This window comes from Porites lutea, chromosome 13, assembly GCF_958299795.1.
Source record: "Porites lutea chromosome 13, jaPorLute2.1, whole genome shotgun sequence".
Classification (NCBI taxonomy): Eukaryota; Metazoa; Cnidaria; class Anthozoa; order Scleractinia; family Poritidae; genus Porites; species Porites lutea.
The window spans coordinates 18,466,283-18,487,518 of NC_133213.1; the positions used below are offsets into that span (position 1 = coordinate 18,466,283).

Below are 21,236 nucleotides of genomic sequence, written 5' to 3' on the forward strand. Positions count from 1 at the left end.
TCGGCTCCAGTTCCCTTCTCGCTCCGAAAGTGGCGATTGTCCGCTTGCCGTTTAGATGTACAGTTGACACTTGCCAGGCGTTATGGTAATTTTTTTCAAGGCTTTATTGGGTGCTCCTCTAGTGATATACAATATAAATTTGTACTACAACACACACACGCACAAAAAAAAAGAAGAAGAAGCAAAAACCCAAAAGGGGTAGGTGCAACGGGACTAACATCTGTATAGCCGGATATAGCCAGAGAAAACAGCCGACATTTGGCGACGCTATTACTGGTTTCTCCGCCAAATGACGTCTGAGAAACGAGCGCAGAAATTCCATACTGATGACGCGTCATTACCCAGATCTGGGTTGTGCTTCTGATTGGTTGAATCAAATTTCCCACTCGGCACGACCGATCAGAAGCACGAGCAAGATCTGGGTAGTGACGCCTCATCAGTCATGGACTTTCTGCGCTCGTTGCTCAGACGTCATTTGGCGGGGAAAACAGTAGTGGCGTCGCCAAATGTCGGCTGTTTTCTCAGGCTAAGCCGAATAACGCATTTATCAAAACAAAAAAAAAATGATGGAATGCAGAGGTCCACGCAACCCGTAAATAAAACTGACTGGTTTCTTTGCCGGATCTCTAATATTAAAGAGATGCTGTAGCCAGACGACACTTGCTGTGTAAAATGAGACAAAACTGAATGCAAGGCTGGCACTACTTTACTATAGGCCAATATTTTGGCTAACAAAATTAGCTTTCCTCAGGGCCAGAACTATACTGAGAGAAAATGTTTTTTAACGGCTCCTAAAATTTAATTTGAAATTTACATAAGTGGTTAATAATTAACTACAATTATAAATACTAGATAGAGCTATTATAAGAATTATTAATAGTATTTATATATCAGTCTATATGTGATTTAAAGTTTACGATATTTTTCCTGACATTGCTTTGGCAGCATGAATAAATATCTGAATAACTTCAAACTATATAGGTTGTTTGACTGGTTGTGACAATATGTAACATCGACCGATAGGAGGTTTCGTGTCCAGCGGTTTTAGTGAGAACAAGGGTTTGTAGGGTTGCTCAGTCTCGCGGGCTCACAAACCTCCCGTAGGTCGATCTTATTTCGTATTTGCCTGTTTAACAAGTTCTGTATTAATTTTCTATAAAGGGGCTGTACTGTCATCGCTGTCTAGGTCATTTTGTTAACAAAGCCAATTAAATTTCTTGATTCACAAACACACTTAAGAAACAACTTGTAAATGAAAAAATCACAGCTTCATGTAAAACAAATATGCCTCTCAAGGACAAACAACGAAAAAAATAACCATTATGCCGACATCATGATAAGCAACTTCCACATTTCCCATAATGCACCTTATTTGCACCCCAACAATCTGCATAACCTTTGTTTTTCATTTCTCCTGGGTATTAGATAATGGCCTGCAGGCTCAAGTGGTAGACTATGAGCGTTGCGTGACGACACTAAAAACGGCTGTGTAGCAGACTAGTAGGCTGTAAGCGTATCTTATTTTTCCAGCAAATCAGAATCTAGGACGTTCTGGACGATATCGTTCTAGAGCACACTTTACCACGCGCTCGCCTCTTTCGATCGCTCACCATCACGCTGTTCTCATCGTTTGGTTGAACTGAATTGAAAATGCCTTGATATAATATAAACTTTGAAAAACTGTTGGGCTAACAACAATTAGCTACAATTGCAATCCGTTTCAATCTTCTTTGTGTTTGCCCATCCGTGCCTGCTTTTGTATTTGCTGTGTTATTAATACTTTCTTTCAACGTTTTGAGCAGTTTTTTTTTTTCATTTAATTTGGTGGCAGTTCTCACTGTTTGAAGTTGAGCTGAACAATAAAACAGCCCATAGAACTTACAATAACACGGTTTCTTGGTTTACTCTATCTAAAAGAACTCACAATAAATTTCACAATACTCGATGAAAACCCTACAAGGAAAACTCGCTCTCTTTTTTCGTCTCGTCCAGTTCTAGCTTACTTGTACTTGTTCATTACCTTATTTGGTAGTCCTAGCCCTAATTTAGTAGTGTTAATAAATGTCACAAAAATGTGAGGGGTAGGGTCGGTAAATCTATCGAACAAACTTTGTTAAATTTCGTGACACAGCTCGTTTAACATTAAAGGTGTGATAAATTCAGATCGAATCAAAGACGGTCCTTAGCTGTGTTAATTTAAACTGGTTTGTCCGAAAGCAGGTTACTTTTAATTTTATAACTTAACATAACTGATGAAGTGTGCCACAGGGTACCCAGTCAATAACAACTCGACCTGGTTTCTATCAGCACAAAGCAATGATAACGTGCCCCTCCTCTGGCTATGACGTAAGGTTCTTCCCAGAGTCATCCCTAACATTGTTTCACTGGTGCATTTATACCCCTGACTGGAGAGAGGAAGTATGCCGGCAACTTCCTTGTTTAAGGAACCAACAAGACTTCTTTTATGGCGGCATAGCAAAGACTAGAATCCAGGCTCTCAGGTGTCTGTAATCCAAAACGCTGATCGCTCCACAAAGGCGCCTCCACAAACTCCAGCTTCCTTCATGAGGTAGGCTATTTTACGTCCATCTCTGCTTATTAACTCCGCCGCTGCCTTTCAACCAGACCAGCCTGAGCGAGCCGAACGAGATCAGGGTGTTACAAGAAGTCTGTAGGTGACATCACAGTCAGTCACAGCTGGGTTTGCCTCTTCGGAGAAATCATTTCAATTCTTTCTAAGATGCGCTACTGTTAATGATTTCCATAATGTGTTGTAGTCTTAGGTTTGTGGATTGTTTCGCTTGCGTTATTTCATTCTTACACACCTTAATTTTCATCTGCAGCTCCTGAGTGATTGTTTCAGGCGAGTTTAGTAGAGAAGAAATTTCCTGTTTCTCCTTGAGGGACTTGAGTTTCTCGTGTGGAACATCAAACAACGCTTCTTGAATGGTGACAGCCGAGTCGAATTTTTCCATGGCAGCTTCATAATCACCCTGTTTACAAACAATAATAGCAACAAAATTCAATCAAATACTCATCGCTTTTAGAGCCTCAGCAGCCTGCAACCTCCATTTTCCTCATGATACCTGGATCTTAGAATGACAACCTCGTTCCCAGGGCTTTTTCCGAACGTTCCCACTTTGAGGTGAAAAGCCCCTCACTGAATGAACCCCTCACTTTCAGGCTATTTATAGATTTGTTTTTCGCGCTAAAATCTGTCAAATAATCAGTGCAGGATATGATTTTAAGTGGTTATAGTAAACTATAAAGGTTTTGCAATGTCAGAAAGGAAGTGTCAAGCAAAGGGAGCCTTTATTTATAGACCAACTGCGATATTAGTTCAAGCAGACGTTTGTGAAGACAGCGAATTTAACAGGGAAAATATTTAACGGGCTGTGAAACGCATTGGTAGGCTCAGGGACTTTGGAATAACGATTGGAGTCCGGAATCTAAGTTCTGACTGGAATTCAGTGCCTGGAATCCGGATCCATGACGTGGAATCTGGAATGCAAGACAATCTTGGATTCCTTTACATGGGGCGAAAAAAAAAACACACAACAAAAAAGGAATGGGTAATAATTTTCACTGACGGTGACTAATCCTAGCCTCCCACACTACGTAGCCGTTCAGAGGGTTTTGTCATGCGTTCTTTCCTCAAGTATTCTGTGACTAGCCAAAAGAACTTCTGCGTAGAAGGCTACTTTAGTCCGAGCATTTACGAAATCATATACATCAGCCGATGTATGCAATTTTTGGCAGAAAGTTTGTTCAATAGCCGAACATTTGATGCTGCCCTTGCGTTCTTAGAAAGTTTATTTTTCCTAAATCATTGAAGATTTCCTTACCTTCATTTTTAGAGCCACACCCAAGTCATGACACGTACGAGCAGTCTCTTGGTGGAAATGCCCGAGCAATGTTGTCCTGATCCTAAGAGCCTCTGTAAAATATTCCACGGCTCTGTCAGCGTTGCCGAGCGCCATGCAATCATTGCCGAGATAGTTGTAAATTGTACCCAAGAACGGATGCTCCCCGAGTTGTTCAGTATAAGTAGCAAGGGCGGTTTCTCTGAGTTTCAGGGCTTCTTCGTGACTGTTTAACAAGCTGAAGACAACTGCATGAAGAATAAGAAATGAAAAAATTTGCTTCATGCAGTCAGAAGCACTACCCAGATCTGGGTAGCGACACGTCATCAGAATGGAATTTCTGCGCTGGTTTCACAGACGTCATTTGGCGGGAAAACCAGTGGTAGCGTAGCGAAATGTCGACTGTTTTCTCAGGCTACCTTGGCAGAGGTCTTTATTTTTCAGTGTAAATAAATAAGCCATAAGTATGTCAGAGTAACGACGTAGTAATCATCTGGAGCAGTGAAAAATTCTGAATTTTAAGGCAATGCTCTGACCATTATCGTCAAAGTCACGCTGTCTCTCTATTCCTTTCCCAAAACAACTGACGGCATTTAAACTCTTCTTTCAGGGTTTGATCCCGCATTCCCGCACCTTTTTCACGAAAATCCCGCATCCCGAACTTCTGTCATCTCTACCCAGAATACCGTTTTTTTCTTTCCCAATAACGCATCCCGTGTGAAACGTTTAGCGAGTCCCACTTCCCGATCGAGTAGCAGTCAACCAAGGCAAATCCCGTATCCCGTTTTTGCGTCCCGAATCCCTCACGGTATCTCAGTCAAATCCCGGGTCCCGAGAATACCCTTTTAGATCCTGATCGTTGGCCTTACCTGCTCTGTCGTGACAGCAAGCTGCGTATTTGAATGGTTCCTTCTCCCTCATCTTTTCCCTCATTTGAAGAGCCTGTTCGCTTAACTCCAGAGCCTTCATGCGAGTGCCATTCTTGGCCATACAGCGTGCAATCTTACTGTAGCACTGCGCTAACAGCTCCCCGTCCTTGACATTCATCTGTCTGTAAAGCTCTAGAGCTTTCTGAAGCACATTGTAGCTCGTTTCAGAGACTACGCTGCATGTTCGGTGACACTCGCAGCAGTAAATGAGCTTTATACCAACGCACGTAAGGCAATCTGCCATCACCTGGGCATCACCCTTGAAGGCTGCAATTACGGCATGGTAGATGTACTCGAAGTCCTGCCTCTTCATGACTTTGGCCAGGAAAACCACCGCGTTGTTAAGAACTTGCACGCAGCTTGTCGAAAGGGATGATCCACTTTGCAGCGCCCAAACGATTGCTTGAATAATGTGCTGCTCCTCTCTCCAGTAACGACATATTGTTTCTTTTAAGACATCTTTACACAAGAAATTCCGATGAAGCTCCGAGACAAGTCCCAAGTAGTGCTGAACAAATCTCTCGCGCGCTTCATTGTAAAAAACGCTCAAAGTTTCGTCATCCTTTGCTTTTTCCTCACAGCAGAGTTGAATTACTCGGTGCACAAAATACTCGTTTGTCTTCACGTCTCTATGAACAAGTGACTTTTTAACCAGCTTAAGTAAAATATCGTCTTGAATCAAGAGATCAGCTTGTTGACCGTCAAAAACGATAGAGACTTGCTCGCGATGGAAAGCTGCTGGGAACACAGCTAACGAGATCAGTGCCTTTTCCAGCTGTGGGCCAAGCTGCTGCAGGCAATCATAGAGAAACGTCTTCATTTGCAAATCGGGAGACAACGCCTCTTTATTAGCCAGTTCCAACGGGGCGAAGTGTCTTCTTAAAACCTCTATCAGAGCTTGTGGGCCCCCAACATTTTCAATATATGCTGCAGCTGCGTGTAGTATCAAGGGAACGTTCAAACAAAGATTTGCAATTGTTTTGGCTTCTTCGTCTCCTAGTTGCAACCCAGTGTTATCCTCAACTTTGGCTTGGAGGAGTTTGGTGGCGGACCCGGTTTCCAAGGAGAGAAGTTTGACCAATTTGACAGAGACTTGACAGGAGGTTGAACAGATTTCACGTGATGTGATGACGCATTTCACTTGTACGGCGTACGAAGCCAACTCTTTCACAAATCTATTGAATTTGTTCATTTCTTCACGGATCGCAAGCAGATCTTCAGCGTTATCAAGTATGAGGATGGTTCGTGTGGTTAGAGACCTCAAATGGCGCAATGCAAGCTCGGATTGTTTGCTCGTTAAACTCGGACACACGCTTACTTTTAGAGACATCAAAATATTTTCACACATTTTCCAGACGCTTCTGATTTCTCGCAAGCAAAGGAATATAACTTGAAAATCTTTTTCAGCCATCGCATGACCAATTTTCTGGGCCAAACACGATTTGCCAAAACCTGGTAAACCAGTTATGACAACAAGACGCTTTCCATTGCTGTCACTGAGAGTATCGACAATCTCATTCAAGTGTTCGTCTCTCCCGTAAAAATGAACTGGTTTGCATGGCAGAGCCCCTGCAAAACATGGCCGCTCGCCAAAGGTTTGTGTTCCTGAAATACAACAAGAAAAAAAATATCATGCATTCGCCTTCGGATAAGCGACAGCAAATCATCTGAATTCTTCAATTCTCAGTCTATCGTAGCAGGCTTCCGCTACCAATCTAGAAACATTCGGTAACTCTTGTGAGACTGACCTGCCTTGATTTAGGCTTAGCTACCTAGGGAACAATACAACTGTAAATGTATTATTGCGGGCGACCAAAGGACACCGCACAAGTCCTAATCTACAGGTTGCTATCATGCAGGTGCGCCACGTATGTAGCCAGCATGGCGTATGAGTTTCACAAAGAATCAATGGAAAGAATAGAATGCGTTTGGGCAAAGCACAGTGTTAGAGCAAGAGTGTCCTTCGATCGATCTCGCCCGCACACGCCATAAATCTTTAGTTATTACTACTGATATATAAACAATAAAATGGAAACTCGAAAATTGGTGCTTTCATCACTGGGGAAATTGACTTTGGTAAAGTCTACATGGATAGGTATGGTCGTTTTTGAGAGATGTTAAAACGTGGAGGCTCCACCTAGTTATACATCAGTTACATGTATGCTGTTGATTTAAGTCCACAAAACTCTCCTTGCACAGAACGTTTGCAAAACTGGTATTCCCCAATGACTTATCGCGTTTGATTTCTAACACTTACAGAATAAGGTATACATATAAAAGAGTGTATTAATTGACATCAACCAAACAACCAAAATTTCTTGGATGCATAGATAACCAAATTTTCCTACTCATGGTGCTGCGCTGCGCGCGCGAAGCTCCGCTATTATTAGATATTTCCGTAGCTTTTGTAATGGTCCATCATCTCGTTCGCAGACGCTGCGATCCTTTTGGTCAGCACCAAGCATGACTCACTTCATACGCTGGCGACATGACAGCAACGAGAACGGCAATCTCGCAATCGGAGCCCTCTCTGGGTACGAGATCGCGAGAAAGGCAATAATACCTGTGCACGTGCATCACGCTTTTTTGTTCATTTCTTTGCCGACGTTGCCTGACTACGACGTGAAACTTCCTATTTTCACGTGTCCGGTTATGGAGGATGTTGACACCAGAAAAAGATGTTTTCTTTTTCTGAAGTCGTTTAGAATTCAACTCCAGATACAGATGTCATAAAGTCCCCCACTAGAACATTTTATAACAAATAATGAACGAGATGGAACAAGAGCGAAGACGTTTAACAGGGCTTGAAGTCATTTTTGGAGTACCTACTGGGAAAGCCTGAAGGGAATCAAGCTGACAAATTTGGACGTTTGAAAGTAAGTCTGTGATTCAATAGCTTTGTAAGCCACAATTTGCAACAAACAAATCAAATCTGTCACGCAAGGGTGGCGGGAGCAAAGGTGGCGCAGTGGTGAGAGCACTCGCCTCCCACCAATGTGGCCCGAGTTTGAATCCCGGCGTCGAAGCCTTTTGTGGGTCGAGTTTGTTGTTAGTTCTCTCCCTTGCTCCGAGAGGTTTTTCTCCCGGTACTCCGGTTTTCCCCTCTCCTTAAAAACCAACACTTTCAAATTCCAATTCGATCTGGAACGCACGGACACGTTCCAGCGAGTTCTTATGAACTCCTTAGTGATCCGTGGGTAAACAGATTACAAATTAGAATTTTTTTTTCACGCAAGACTGACTAGACTGACATGAACTTCCGCTTATTTAGCCCGCCAGAGGCAAATTCTCAAGGTTGTAGTAACTGTTTCAGTTATAGACATATAGTATGGCGTAGACTTGCACACTTTCAGTTTTACAACTGTGTCAAAGTAATAATGAAAGACTTCTACACCTGGTTCTTTTTTAAATTAAACTTAGTACAGTATTATTAAAAATCAAAATACTATCAGAATAACTTAAAGACCAGGCGGCAAGCGATCATGCTTCGAGATCTCAAAAATTTGCATTTCGGAACACGCAATACTACTGTGAGATGCATCAAGAAGTTAAAGGTGTATTTAATTACTTTTTAAAGGAAGGTTGAAGACTAATATTGGGCTCAGAACATGCTATTTAAGCTTACCTTCTGCTTCCGTTTGTTGTAGACGCAACAAGTCTAATCGCCCCGCGGATTCCAACAATTTCGCAAGAAGATCAACGTTGGTCGCGGAGAGCATGTTATTCTCCATCATAAGAGAGAAAAGCTCATACGGTTTCGTTATATATTGAAGGTCCCCCTTAGGAATGTTGTCTTGGACGAAAAACTTCATTTTTGCAAGGTCCTCCATAGTCAGTTGGTTCGAGATGGACATGAGATTCATCTTAAACACTGATGTTGGAAGAGACATGTCCCTCGTCGATTGGATTTGCAATGTTATCAGTAATCGGCTCCTGACCTTATATATTCTTGAGTAGCTAGAATCCAAGGGATACAAATTCGATGCCCTGTATTAAAGTTGCCAAAAATCCAACACGGAACTGCAGTAGCGAAAGCTACGCTTTATATAGCTGACTTTGCCTAGTATTATGGGCGGCGGATGCGTTTCTGGTCACGTGGTCCGAGAAAGTCCCGGCAGTTCGTCTCGGATACGTCACAGAACGCATTGACCGAGAGGGCCTGGAAAGGCGCCGTACGGGGACTAGCCGACTAGGCAAATCTAAAATTACAAGAAATTACAATGGCATTTTATGATCTTTGGACCTGATTTATGCAGACCACGAGTAAAAAATTATTCGCCCTCACAAAGACCTCAAAAATGTCCCTGCAAGGCTGCAACACAAAAGAGGAAAATTTTTTGAAGTATCAACGACAGAATCGGTAGTCTATGACTCTTAATTTACAGACATATTAGGAAAGCAGACGAAGAGATTTTCTGAAGCCCTTTTCAGTGCGGTCTGGGCTTCCTGTGCAGTTTCAGACTTATTTCCAGCGGCACCACCATTTTTTCTTTTAGCGGTTACGCTTTCCTCTGAAGCTCTTCTTTTGCTTAAAATTGTCACAAGTTTGGATAAGCGAAATCCGTGATAAGAAAGGACAATTAATTACATACAAAAAATGCAAATACAGTTTTCGCTAGGGAGGGAAGGGAGAGTTGAGTACTAATCACGTGACTCAAGAAAGCGAATTTTATCTGCTCATGCGCGTTTTGTTGTCAACTCACGTACTTCATCAGTCGGCGCGAAGAACAAGATGAATGCAGTAAGATGGCGATGGCAATTTTCACTTCCCGGCCTAATTCTCATCCTTTTGAAGAGAGGAGGGTGCCTTTTACGGAACGAGTGAAAATAGGACGCTCAGTAGCCAAGAGCAGACCCGCTTCAAATAATTGTATCTTTGACTGTAAAGTGTTGTCGCGAAACCATGCTATCTTGTGGTATGAGGATGGGAAGGTGAGTGTATTTTTGCCACTCATTCAACAGTTGATGTTTACGTCTTGAAGCTGTGTGCGTTCTTTGATGAATTCGTTAATGTATAAGGATATTAATGGATGCCTCTCAAAATGTAAATATACAAGTGTTCAATCTGGATTCGTTGCGAAAGTTGCTAGCTACATACTGTAATAATAAAGCGAATTCTGGTTTCTCCAACCGCCATTCGCGTAACGTTTCATTTGACAGTGTTTGAACCGCAGGTGTCCTGTAAGCAAATTGTGTCAGAAATGCCCATTTCCCTTTAGGCCAGGTTTGCATGTAAGGTCGCAAATTAATGTTCAATTATTCCGGTAAATGTCGCGTGAACTCTTGCGCCGGAAACTCATCTTGTGGTAAAGTAATTTTCTCACTTGTCACATATGACTTGCTTTGCCCTTTACTTTGATAATATATTGATCTTTAATCTTGTTCCACTAAAGATATCCGTTACAATTTTTGTTTTATTTAACGTACACTGATGTTTTTTTCCTGAGTTTGAATTGAGATGAAATCAGCCCCATAGTTCAAAATAAGTTTGATCCGATCTGACAGGCCCCAAGATTTAACGATTTGTGTGCAATATTATGCAAGCTATGCCTTTGTGTTTTGGAATTCGCAATGTAATAAACTATATTCATTTGTTAAGAACATGCCTTCAATATATAAATTTCCTTTATAAAAGTAACTTGTTAGTTGTTTTTGGATATTCTTTCAGTTTCGTCAGGGGCTAACCAGGATTTAAATTTCCCCAATCATAGTATAAAATTTCCCTTATTTGGCAGAATTCCTCTATTCCTTCCTACATATGATGTCTGGGCCGCAGACAGAAATGCTGTTGTTAATTAAAAGTAAATAAATTTTATTTGTTCTATGATCTGGTGACAGATTTTTATGTACATATATGGGATTGGTATTTATTGATTACACGATTAATTATCCTGGTCAAATATGTAAACAGTGGTGAATTTTATTAATGTACAGACTTGGATCAAAGATAGCCTTTTCCCACACTCCTGTTATCAAATAAGTGAAAGAATCAGTCCTAAAGATAATAACAACACTTTGTTGAACGAGATGTGAGCCTTTCAAACTACCTCTGTGTATAATCCTAATTTTTCGAACCTTTTTGGGTAGGGAAGTTGACTCAAATTATCAGGAGGTTTGAAAAACTTTTTGTATTGATAGTATTATTATCATTATTGTTGTTACAGCTTGTGATTCCAGGGTGCAAAGAAAGTCGGTTTTATGGCTTGCCATCCGGGCAATTTGTTGCTAGCATGTACTAACCCAAGAGTCTTTTAAGTAGCCCAAAAAATTTTTGATGAACATCATTAATTACAGTTCTTCTGTAACTTGAATTTCCCAAGAACCTTCACTTGCCCTTCGGGCAGGTTAAGAACAGGATTCACTAGCCCGATTGCATTATCCACTAGCCCTGGGCTATCATACACAACTTTCTTTGTATACCGGATTCCGTCCTCTAACATTTTGAATGGAGAGTTGCCAAAGTTGTTTTTGTTGTTCTTAGACTTTAGTCTGAATGATCTGTGAACTGACAAGTCTAATGCTGTTTTTTTCTTTCTGTAGTTCTTCTTGCAGGACACAAAAAGCAGTAATGGCACTTTTGTAAACAATGTGCGTCTCAGTAAAGGATCAGAGGAGAGTGAGCCTAAAGAACTCAAATCTGGTGATATTGTACAGTTTGGAGTAGATGTTGTGGAAAACTCAAAAAAGGGTTAGTAATATAGTTCTAATGTGATGATGTCAAAAATTAAATTTTTAAATTAATTATGGGATTTGTTGGGATATTTTGAAAGAACAACATCTGAAAGGCCTACTTGCCAAAAACTAGCTTTGTTGGGCAAATTGTCTTGGAGATACTAGTCCCATTTTGCCCTTATTACTCCATACAAATCCTTCTAAATTTGACTCGGTTACTAATGTTATGAACCAAGTCAAATTTAGAAGGATTTTTATGGAGTCATCAGAGCATAATTATTGGGCTTATACCTCAAAGACAATTTGCCTTGGAACGCTAGTTTTTGGCAAGAAGGCCTTTTGGATGTTGTTCTTTCATAGTACCCCGAAAGATCCTGTAATTTCACAAATTTAATTTTTTATGATGTCACACTTGAGGAATCTTATAGCCCTGGTCCAGGTGTTCAAAAGTTGGATGGTGCAATCCACTGGATGCTTCATTATCCACTGCATAATGCAGTTGGATTTCCTAATTCTTAAACATGGATAGCGATTTATCCTGTTGATAGCTCTATCCAACTTCTAAACAACTTGGCCTGGTTGAGAATCAAATTTTGAGCACACTTGCCAACTGTGCAACAGGATTTTTCAAGCACTGGAAAATTCAGCGATTTGAGTTTGATCTTTACTTCACTCTTCATTATCAACTTCTCATTTCCTTATATTGTTTTCTTTTTTGGGCCATGAGGGAAACTGTTTCCAACCAAGGAAACTTGCATCATTAAAGTTGTGTTATCTATGCACTGCACCCAGTATTTCGCAAATTTTAATACCACTATCAAATTAAAAGCATCAGCTGCAATTATAGCAGCTGTATTAGCAGGGCTCGAAATAATTTCCAGAGGGTCTGTGAATACGATGACTGGCCAAATTCATTTTAGCTCGGTCACATATTGTCTCTGGCCGGCCCAATTTTACTAGGTAAGTAACTCTTAAAACAGGGACCCATGAACCGAAACTGGTGTTATATATTTCCAAACAAGTCGTTGCATAGAGCTTATAGCACCTTAAAGCACTCATTGAATTTGTTTGGTGCCTCCAAATATAATGATTTCTGGTGTACCTATTATGGTGTGAGTCTTGATCCTAAAACTCCATGAGTAATCCATGTTACTACCCATTACAAGGGAAGAAAAGTTGACTTCATGGAGAAAATTAACTGAAAAACCATCAGTCCGGACATTGTCCAAAGACTGGCTGTTATTTCGAGCCCTGGTTAGCCTCTGGACAAAAGCTTTTCATGGTGGAAAGTGAAGAGTGAGATGAGGATAGGAGTGAAAAATCTTTGTTTCATTTTTGAGGGGCTTGTACCCCATGTTTCATGGCCATTTTCATTGCTGTTCCCCTCTCAGTACATATTGTAACAATGCTCGTAAATTCATTTACCCACTAACTTTGAAGAAAAGTAAGAAACTGCTTGCTGTTCTAGGTGTTGTAAGATGAAATGGTACTTGTACAATAAGACTGGTCTCATTGTACTATGATTTTGTAAGAGAGAATTTTGTAAAGGCTAAGAAAGTGCAAGTCTATGATTCTTTCTCAAAACACTTTACAAAGGAATGGCGGTACACTTGTTAGTTTCTTAGCACTCTTGAATCTGCGACCTCTTGGTTAGAATTTCATGACTGTTGTGTGTGAGGTTGGCCATGAGTGCGAGTAGCCAGTGAACAGGCTCTCTATTTGGGGAAAGGGTGAAAAAATTGCTCCTCTTGTCGCTTGCAATTAACAATTTAATAATTTGCTATAGTGCCTTTCAACGTTGTTGATTATCAGCCACACCAAGGTTGTGCTCTAAGGAAAATTGAAGGAAGCCCAGTGCTCTTAAATTGTAAAATCTAGGGTGCCCAACATATGGTTTGTATGAAAAATCTGAGATTTTCTAGTCGCCCAAGGGCAAAAGTTAGGCTGCATGGGCCACCGGGCTGTGCCAGAGCACGGCCCTGCACATGCTACATAATTATGTAGTACATACAAAGTGGCTCATCTTGTTTTTCTCTTAGTTGATAAAACTCCTGCATCAATTTATCTTTTTAATTTTAGTTACCCATGGCTGTATTGTTGCCACTGTCACCCTGTTTCTTCCAGATGGAAAAGAAGCCACAAAGTAAGTGATTTCCTCTAAAATAGCTTGCTCAGTGCATTATGCCAAAAAAAAAAGGAAATATAACTTTGAAAAAGGAAAAATGATTTACTGTTATTGTTTTTTCAGAGGAGGAGTCCCAAGAAGTTTGTTTGCTTTGGTATGTCATTTTTGATAAAAAATAATAGAAGTATAATAATGACATAATCCATTTCTGAAATTTAAAAAAATATAGAAAATTCCTGAAAGCATTAATGCCTTGTAAAGTCCCCAGGGTGCAAAGAAAGTCATTTTTAAAACTTGCCATTCAGGCAAGCTGAAGCTAGCATGTATTAGTCCAATCCACTAGCCCCGGGCTATCGGACACTACTTTCTTTGCATGCTGGTCCCGCAAAAGAGGTTTCATTTGATTGCTTATACACGTACCTTCAGGTTTTATCCACAGCCCAAAATTAATTTGAGAATACATTATATTGCCATTATAGACTTTGGAAGTAAATGTCACATGACAAACCTACACTGGATATTTTTGTTTAATTGTTGCTGCCTATAAAAATAGGAACAGAATATTTTACGTATACTGTGCACTGCCCTGTGGGGTTTTTCAATGTTTACCACAAGTAAATTAGTTATTAAAAGTAGTGCTTATGTTTTTTTTTTTGACCCCAATGATATTTTTAATCATAAATAGATTTTACAAGTGCAATGTAGTACTACCAATGCTATTATAGTTTTATCTCATCAATATTCAGCACAAATGTTTGATAGATCTCACAGTTGCTAATCACTACTGTCCATGTGAGGTGTGAGTAAAGCACATGATTAACCATCTTGAGTTTATAAGATCTTATCACAACCATTTTGATAATATTTGATTACTTTTAGTGGAACATTTCTCCTGGTTTGCTTTGTTTACCCTTGATTGCTCCTGGAATTTGGAATTTTGTATTAATAGAACTCTGTGCTAGCTCACATAACAAGTAATACCCGTGATAATATTATTATTGTTTTAATAAATTAGAGGTTAAAAGGTCATTGGCCTTCCAAGATATCAATTTTGGTGAAAAAGATGCCAAGATGTCAGTTTGTTAAATTATTGAAACATGTTCTTTGAGCCTTGATTGGAAACTCATCTCTAAAGATTGTAAATTTAACATAGTGAGTTGTCATTTTAGATCATGTGTAATAAATTATTTCATTATGTCCAACAAAAAAAAAGGATGGGAAGCTTTAATGGCTGAAAAATCAGTTTGGCATTTTGTTGCGGTTGTATTTTCTTCAAATGAAGTAGCCAAAAAGTGGCAACAGTGTCAAACCTTTGTCAAAATAGGCTTTAAAATTATCCTGACAGCAATCTGTTGTGCTAGTGAAATGAAATGGCAGGGTTTTCACATTATGAAAACTTGTCTTTTCATATTAGGCAATCATGCATTAGGGGTGCCTATCACCTACTTAAATGGGAATAATACTCATAAGTATTGTTTGCTCCAAAACAGAATGAAAATGGCATCCAAGCCCAAGAAATGTGGCAGTTGTCCCAGTATCTTCAAGATGCCTTGTATAGAGAACAAATGCTTGAAAATAAATTGGCAAACCTTCAACGACTTTTGTCTGACTCACAGGCAGCAGCAGAAGAGAACAATCAGGTAAAGAAAATGTGTATGACAGGGTTCGCATGCACATTGAAAGTCCTTGAATTTTAAAATAGAAATTCAAGGCCTTGAAAGTCCTTGAAAATTGCAGTCGGTGCTGGCAAGTCCTTGAATTTTGGTGCTAACTTTATCCAAACCAAAGGAAAATGAGCAAACACAGAAAGACCTTCAGGATAAAATTGCTCATGTTGTGGAAGAACTAAAAAAGTCATAGACTCGAGGGTCTTTTTTGTGCTGAATGGAGTCCTTGAAAAATGGAAAATTTGTCCTTGAAAGTCCTTGAAAAGTCCTTGAATTTTTTGTTCAAAAAAAGGGTGCAAACTCTAGTATGATACATGTACAATCATCATTTTCAGTGTTCACCCCTTGGTTGATGTTTCTCTATAAAAGAGGAAACAGAGCAAACATTCTAATTTATTGCTGTAGAGTACTGTAACGTCTTTGTCAATATTCTACCTAAATTTTAACTGTAATCTCTTTACAGTCTTATGTCCAGATTTGCTGTCTTGTTAGCACAATTTTGAGTTTGTTCTCCATCCAGTGCTTTGCTTGTCTTTTCCACTGATAATTATTGTTGTTTATGACTACTGCTGTTTTAGGCATTTGCCCAGGAGGATAAATTACTGTCAAGATTAGAAACTTTAGAAAACCAGTTAGAAACGTTAACAAAGGTAACTGAAATTAATTTCTACTATGGTGGCCTCTGTTATTACCATAAAGTTCCAAATAAAATCCCCGGGGCTTATATTTTTCAAAGGCCCTTTTTCAGGGGCTTATTTTTGGAAGGCCTTATATTTGAAGGGGCTTACATTGGAGGGAAATTTGTGTTTCAAAATCAGCTAGAGTTATACTGGGAGGGAAATTTTCATCTCAAAATTGATTGGTCTGGCTTAAAGTTAGAAAGTAATTTTATATCAGTAATTTGCGGAAAAATTTTATTGAAACTTACCTTGAGGATGTAGATCTTACTAAAACTCAACAAGAGCTAAGATTGAACTACTTAGTCAGCAATACACTGTGACACTTTTTGACTGAAATCATTTGGCACATGTTATAGTTCTTTGGCAATGCAAAAATTTATGTGTTACTGTACAGTTTTTGCTTTGTTTTATTTTGAATTTGAGGGCAGTTTCCAAGGGCTTATAGTTGGAGGGGTGATTTAATGGGGTTTTTTTTGTTACATGTATGAGCTTGGGGGGCTTATATTTGGAGCTTATTTTCAGAATTTTACACTATATTATTTTTGAGACTCATGGAACATTCATTGACCTTGCAAATCCAACTTTTTTTCTTGTTTGTATCACAGTATTTACTTCTGTAATTTCTCACTGTTGATGTATGTTTTGGTTTCTTCTTAATTCTCATTGTTACTTTTTTCTTAGCAGAATTTGACTGAAGATGATATGAAAAAGGAACTTCTTGCTCTTCAAGATGAAAGACATCACTATGAAATGAGGGCAAAGGTACTGCTGTACCTGTCTTGGTTACACTTACTTTATAGAGTTCAATGTTGTACTGTGTATGTAAAGTTGTACGTGTCTCACCCATAGGGTGCGTTCGGAGTAAGAATACACAAAAGGTTTGTTTCAAATCTGTGGTGCCATAATTTTTAGACTGCTTAAAGGGACACATTCACGGATCAGCACGTGCTCATTAATAAAAATGTTTTTCTGCTGGGACATGCTGTATCGTCTATGCAAGCCAAATGATCATGTCATAATGTTGTCAAAGAAGCAATATGCACACTCCCCTGGTAGTCACTTGATCAACTTGGGTGCAAATAGCTGTAAAGTAATCAACCCTGGAATAAAACCTTCGGATCAACAATAAATTCAATGTTGGTAGTGTTGGCATAATCCACTAATTTTTTCTGCGATTTTAGTGCTCCTCCATCCTACTTCAGGTTACTCTGAAATGCACTTCTACTTCGAAATACACCCTGAAATCACTGAGACACATGTGAGTGGGATTATTACCCGATATAATTAATAATAAATTGGAAAAAAGTGATTTAATTAATGAGCATGCGCTGAACCGTGAACCTGTCCCTAGATTTCTAGATATTACAGTGCAATAATGAATGCCAAAATAAGTGATTTCTAGAGTTTATTACGTCTATTCTTATTCCAGAATACAGTCAATCAAAATAGCCTTGAGGAATGTTTGATATTAGATATGCTTGTGAAAGGTGCAAAATTTACAGTGTTACTGCAGGTGGTATTCTCTCTAATGATTTTTCTATTACAGGAGTCATTAAAAAAGGTATTACAAGAAAAATTGGAAGCTATTCAAAGATTAACAGAAATAGAGGTTTGTTGATTTTTCTCTTATTTCTGCATGGTCAGCTCCTTTAAGCGTCAAAATCCAGGTGATCACCTTAACTGGTTTATATTCATATTATATTTTTTTTTTCTTGCAATGGAGCAGAAATCCTGTAACAATGCAGAAGATGATTGTCAACATTATAAATCGTTATATGAAAGGTCACAACAGGAGCTTACAGACTTGGCAGAAAAACATAAGCAGGTAATGAATAATGTTTTTTCATTGTACATGTATAATAGATTGTCATCTCAATGAAGCACTGTACAATTAAATCCAGGCTCAGATCAGCTGCATGGCTGTTTTATATTATTATTATTATTACTGTTTGACGGTGACAATAGACGGATCGAAATGCACCAATTACTGATTACGAGTCTTCATAGCCAATAACATCACGGCTTAACTGACAGACGACCAATAACATCGCGACGTAATTGACCAATCAGATCAATAACCAGAGTATAATACCATCAACTGACGTGATACAACTCACTTTGACTCTGAAGATGACTACGGCACAGGTTGTCGAAACATCAGTCACTGTCAACAACAACAGTACTATTCAGGACTACATTCACGCGGATGATTAAACTCAGCCTACTTTTGAAATGACTCCTGGGTTCAAACCTTTCACATTATTATTATTATTATTGTTATTATTATTATTATCATTATTATTATTATTGTTGTTATTATTATTATTATTATTATTATTATTATTATTATTATTATTATTATTATTATTATTATTATTTTAAACTCATCACCAATAGATGAGCTTGGGCGTTGGTGCCTTCGAAGTTGGTGGAGCCGGGCAATGCTCTAGCATGAGGAGGAGGTATCCATGGCAACCCTGCGAGCGGCCCCCACCAGGCACCGTCACACTGAACAATTCAGTGGAATACTTACCGACCCAATACTTACCTAGCCCACACCAAGAGGGAGGGAGGGATGGGAAAAACCAAAGCACAAACTGGCAGGCAAACAGCAAGCAATTGAAACAACACTTTGCGAAGAACTGCAAGCAAGCAACTGCGTATATAAGTCACGAGGTGCCCCTGCTAGAGACATCGGGCCACCCCTAATATAGCTGGGGAAACAGCTGACCAGCATTGCTTCGAGGTTAACTTTGCCTAAATTACATTTAGCCACATATTATTATTATTATTATTATTATTATTATTATTATTATTATTATTACATTTCTATAACTTTTTTGTAGCCACTCTTGGCTGCAAGTTTGTGAGTTATAAAAGTATTTTTTTTATGCTGGGGTGCAGGACTACACTCACCAAATGGCTAGTACTGCCAAAACCCATTAATACAGACAGTAAGGGGGCTATATAAAGTGTCCATACTAATGGGTGTCTGTATTAAGCAATTTAAATTTAGAGAGGATGTAACAGGGTTTCGTACAGGTCATGGAAAACCTGGAAAGTCATGGAATTTGAGAATTTCATTTTCCAGACCTGGAAGGTCATGGAATTAGTTATTGGTCCTGGAAAGTCATGGAAAATGTTTCGTTTGGTAGATTAGTTACTGTAGATGACAAAGCAAGGATAGTGTAGGATTAGGAGGAGTAATTAAACACCTCGAACAGCACACATTTTGGTGGATCAGAGTTTGTTTCTGTTGAACTGTTTAAGGTGAAAAAATATGCTAAAATAAGGAAAACTTTGCCAATTTTTGAGAGTGACAACTGAATTTAAGGTCATGGAAAACTTGAAAAGGTCATGGAAAAAGCCATGAAAAGTCATGGAATTTGAAGAGCTCAAAAAAGTACGAACCCCTTGAAAGGGCTTTCTTTCCCTAGGGAAAAAGCAAACTGTCCATAATAATGAGGTGTCCATATTAAGTGCGTGTCGGTAAAGCATCACTTACGTGAATATTATAATACTTCAGTCTACTGAGAAGTCTCCTTACTTTCTTACAGCGATTACAAGAGATGCAGACACTTCAAGAACAAGTGGAAGAAGCAGAAAGAAGGCACTCAGCTGTTGAAGGACAGGTACATTTTGGCTGAAGAGTTATCATGCTGTTAACAAAAATAATCTTTGTAATCATAAAAATTGGTTTGTGTTTTTAGGCTGTTCAAGATAAACTAGAGTTTGAATTAAGAGTCAAAGAAGCTCAGCTTCGTGAGGCTGCATTGGCTGCAAAGGTTAGTACGATTCTATTATATAAGGATCACTAATAGTGGCACCGATATTGTTATTGTTGTCTTTGTGCTTATGTGCAATCTTTTGTTTAATGCAGGCAGAGTCATTGCAAGCTGAGTGTGACTTTACGAAAGAGCAGGTTGCTGCAATGAAAGGTAAAACTCGCTACTAGGAGACGGAATGATACTTAAAAAATCTTGATTCTCAGAAGTAGTTGTGATTATGGGTGGCTTACAGTGAGCTCATAAAAATAGACTGTAACATTAAGGGCTGCCAGTGTTGCCCTTGCATGCTATCATTGTTAGCTTGTTAATACATGGTCAACTCTTCCCTTGTGGACACCCCACCATAATGGACATCTCTACAATATGGACAGCAGCTTAATCCCCGGCAAAAATGTATTAGAGATGTTTGACTGAAATAAACTCCCGCTTTTACAGATTCTCACTAATGAGGACACTAACTCGAGGTCCCTACAGTGTCCACTATAAAGGGAGTTGAGTGTATTATGTAAAGAGGGCGCATCTTGTAGTCCTCTAATCAAGGACATTCCATTTCATTCCATTATGAAGTCTCAAGGTTTTGTTTTTGGTGTTCTTATTTCTGTCTTGGGAGTCTTGAACGTATTGCCACAAAGTGTCAGATTCTTAGACAAGGGCCCTAGTGTTAAGCAAGCAGCAGTGCAAACTAGAATCTCTTGTGAAGATTGTTTTTTACGCTGTGAAAATGTTTTGCATTAGTGGACAGGACAACCACAGGCATCAAAGGAAGGAGTTTGAGTTTTTGTGGTTCAATTATTTGAGTTTGGTGATAAGTAAGTGGCAAATATTCCGCTATGATAAGCGGGCTGTTGGCTCAGTTTGACTGAATTGTAAAGCTAAATTTTTCTTTTACATCTGTGATGGAAAGTACAGTGTATTCTCCATGTCTCTCATTGGCAGAAAGTCAAACTTTAGGCTGTAATAGAAGCTTAGTTGCTCTTACATGTAAATAAAATTCATGCTGTTGGAATATTGTTCCTATTTATTTTATTGCCCATATTAATTAGTGCACATGGAAAAAACAAAAGGTGAACTTCAGCAGCCAAGCAATGAATACAAACCTCCTGTCATCGAGTTACAAGGTATTTAAAATTAATCCATGACAGTTAAACAGTGTAAAAAATTGAAGGAGTGCATGGAATAAAGGTTCTAATGACTGCTGACAAACTGAAATTCTCCTTTTAATTTGTTTGTAATTGGCTGAAAATTTTAGGGAAAATTTGATGATAGGTCAGGAGCTAATTCAGGCCTTACTCCATGCACTGGCTTCAGTTACAATTTTCTTTATACATGTGTGTACCAGCATTATAAACAGGGCTTGTGAAAAACTTGTATTCAAGCCTATCCTTTCGGTAAGCTACTCTTATATTTTGCTTGCCCAGGGCCACTTCTTGCTTGTCTTACATTGTGTAGTTAACGATTTTGTGAGAGGATGACTTGCCCAGGGACTCCTTGCCTGTTGAGCAAAGGAGCGTA

At 39.1% G+C, this 21,236-nt stretch overlaps 2 protein-coding genes across 2 annotated transcripts in view; one reads left to right on the forward strand and one right to left on the reverse strand.

Annotated features, from left to right (window-relative positions):
* Nucleotides 1–81: 81 nt before the first annotated feature.
* LOC140923513 (uncharacterized) lies at nucleotides 82–8,706 on the reverse strand. Its single transcript, XM_073373596.1, has 4 exons — nucleotides 8,418–8,706; nucleotides 4,733–6,397; nucleotides 3,846–4,111; nucleotides 82–2,993 (listed from the first exon to the last, which is right to left on the reverse strand). Exons 1-4 carry the CDS (start codon nucleotides 8,680–8,682, stop codon nucleotides 2,736–2,738), a joined length of 2,454 nt encoding a protein of 817 aa, XP_073229697.1. The 5' UTR covers nucleotides 8,683–8,706; the 3' UTR covers nucleotides 82–2,735.
* Nucleotides 8,707–9,470: 764 nt separating this feature from the next.
* The window catches only part of LOC140922237 (uncharacterized), a 28,514-nt gene continuing 16,748 nt past the window's right edge, over nucleotides 9,471–21,236 (forward strand). Inside the window, exons 1-13 of the mRNA XM_073372222.1 lie at nucleotides 9,471–9,724; nucleotides 11,333–11,480; nucleotides 13,544–13,607; nucleotides 13,713–13,743; nucleotides 15,080–15,229; nucleotides 15,835–15,906; nucleotides 16,621–16,698; nucleotides 17,483–17,545; nucleotides 17,663–17,761; nucleotides 19,494–19,568; nucleotides 19,647–19,721; nucleotides 19,817–19,874; nucleotides 20,768–20,842. Coding sequence (XP_073228323.1) covers nucleotides 9,539–9,724; nucleotides 11,333–11,480; nucleotides 13,544–13,607; nucleotides 13,713–13,743; nucleotides 15,080–15,229; nucleotides 15,835–15,906; nucleotides 16,621–16,698; nucleotides 17,483–17,545; nucleotides 17,663–17,761; nucleotides 19,494–19,568; nucleotides 19,647–19,721; nucleotides 19,817–19,874; nucleotides 20,768–20,842 — 1,174 coding nt within the window. The 5' untranslated portion in view covers nucleotides 9,471–9,538. The remainder of the gene's footprint in view (nucleotides 9,725–11,332; nucleotides 11,481–13,543; nucleotides 13,608–13,712; nucleotides 13,744–15,079; nucleotides 15,230–15,834; nucleotides 15,907–16,620; nucleotides 16,699–17,482; nucleotides 17,546–17,662; nucleotides 17,762–19,493; nucleotides 19,569–19,646; nucleotides 19,722–19,816; nucleotides 19,875–20,767; nucleotides 20,843–21,236) is intronic.

Excerpts from the sequence above, each read along its gene's own strand:
- LOC140923513 (XM_073373596.1), bottom strand. The coding sequence starts at position 8,682 with ATGTCTCTTCCAACATCAGTGTTTAAGATGAATCTCATGTCCATCTCG. Across the intron at positions 6,398-8,417 it reads ACAACAAACGGAAGCAGAAG|GAACACAAACCTTTGGCGAG; the intron begins GTAAGCTTAAAT and ends GTTGTATTTCAG. Across the intron at positions 2,994-3,845 it reads GTGTGGCTCTAAAAATGAAG|GGTGATTATGAAGCTGCCAT; the intron begins GTAAGGAAATCT and ends GTTTGTAAACAG.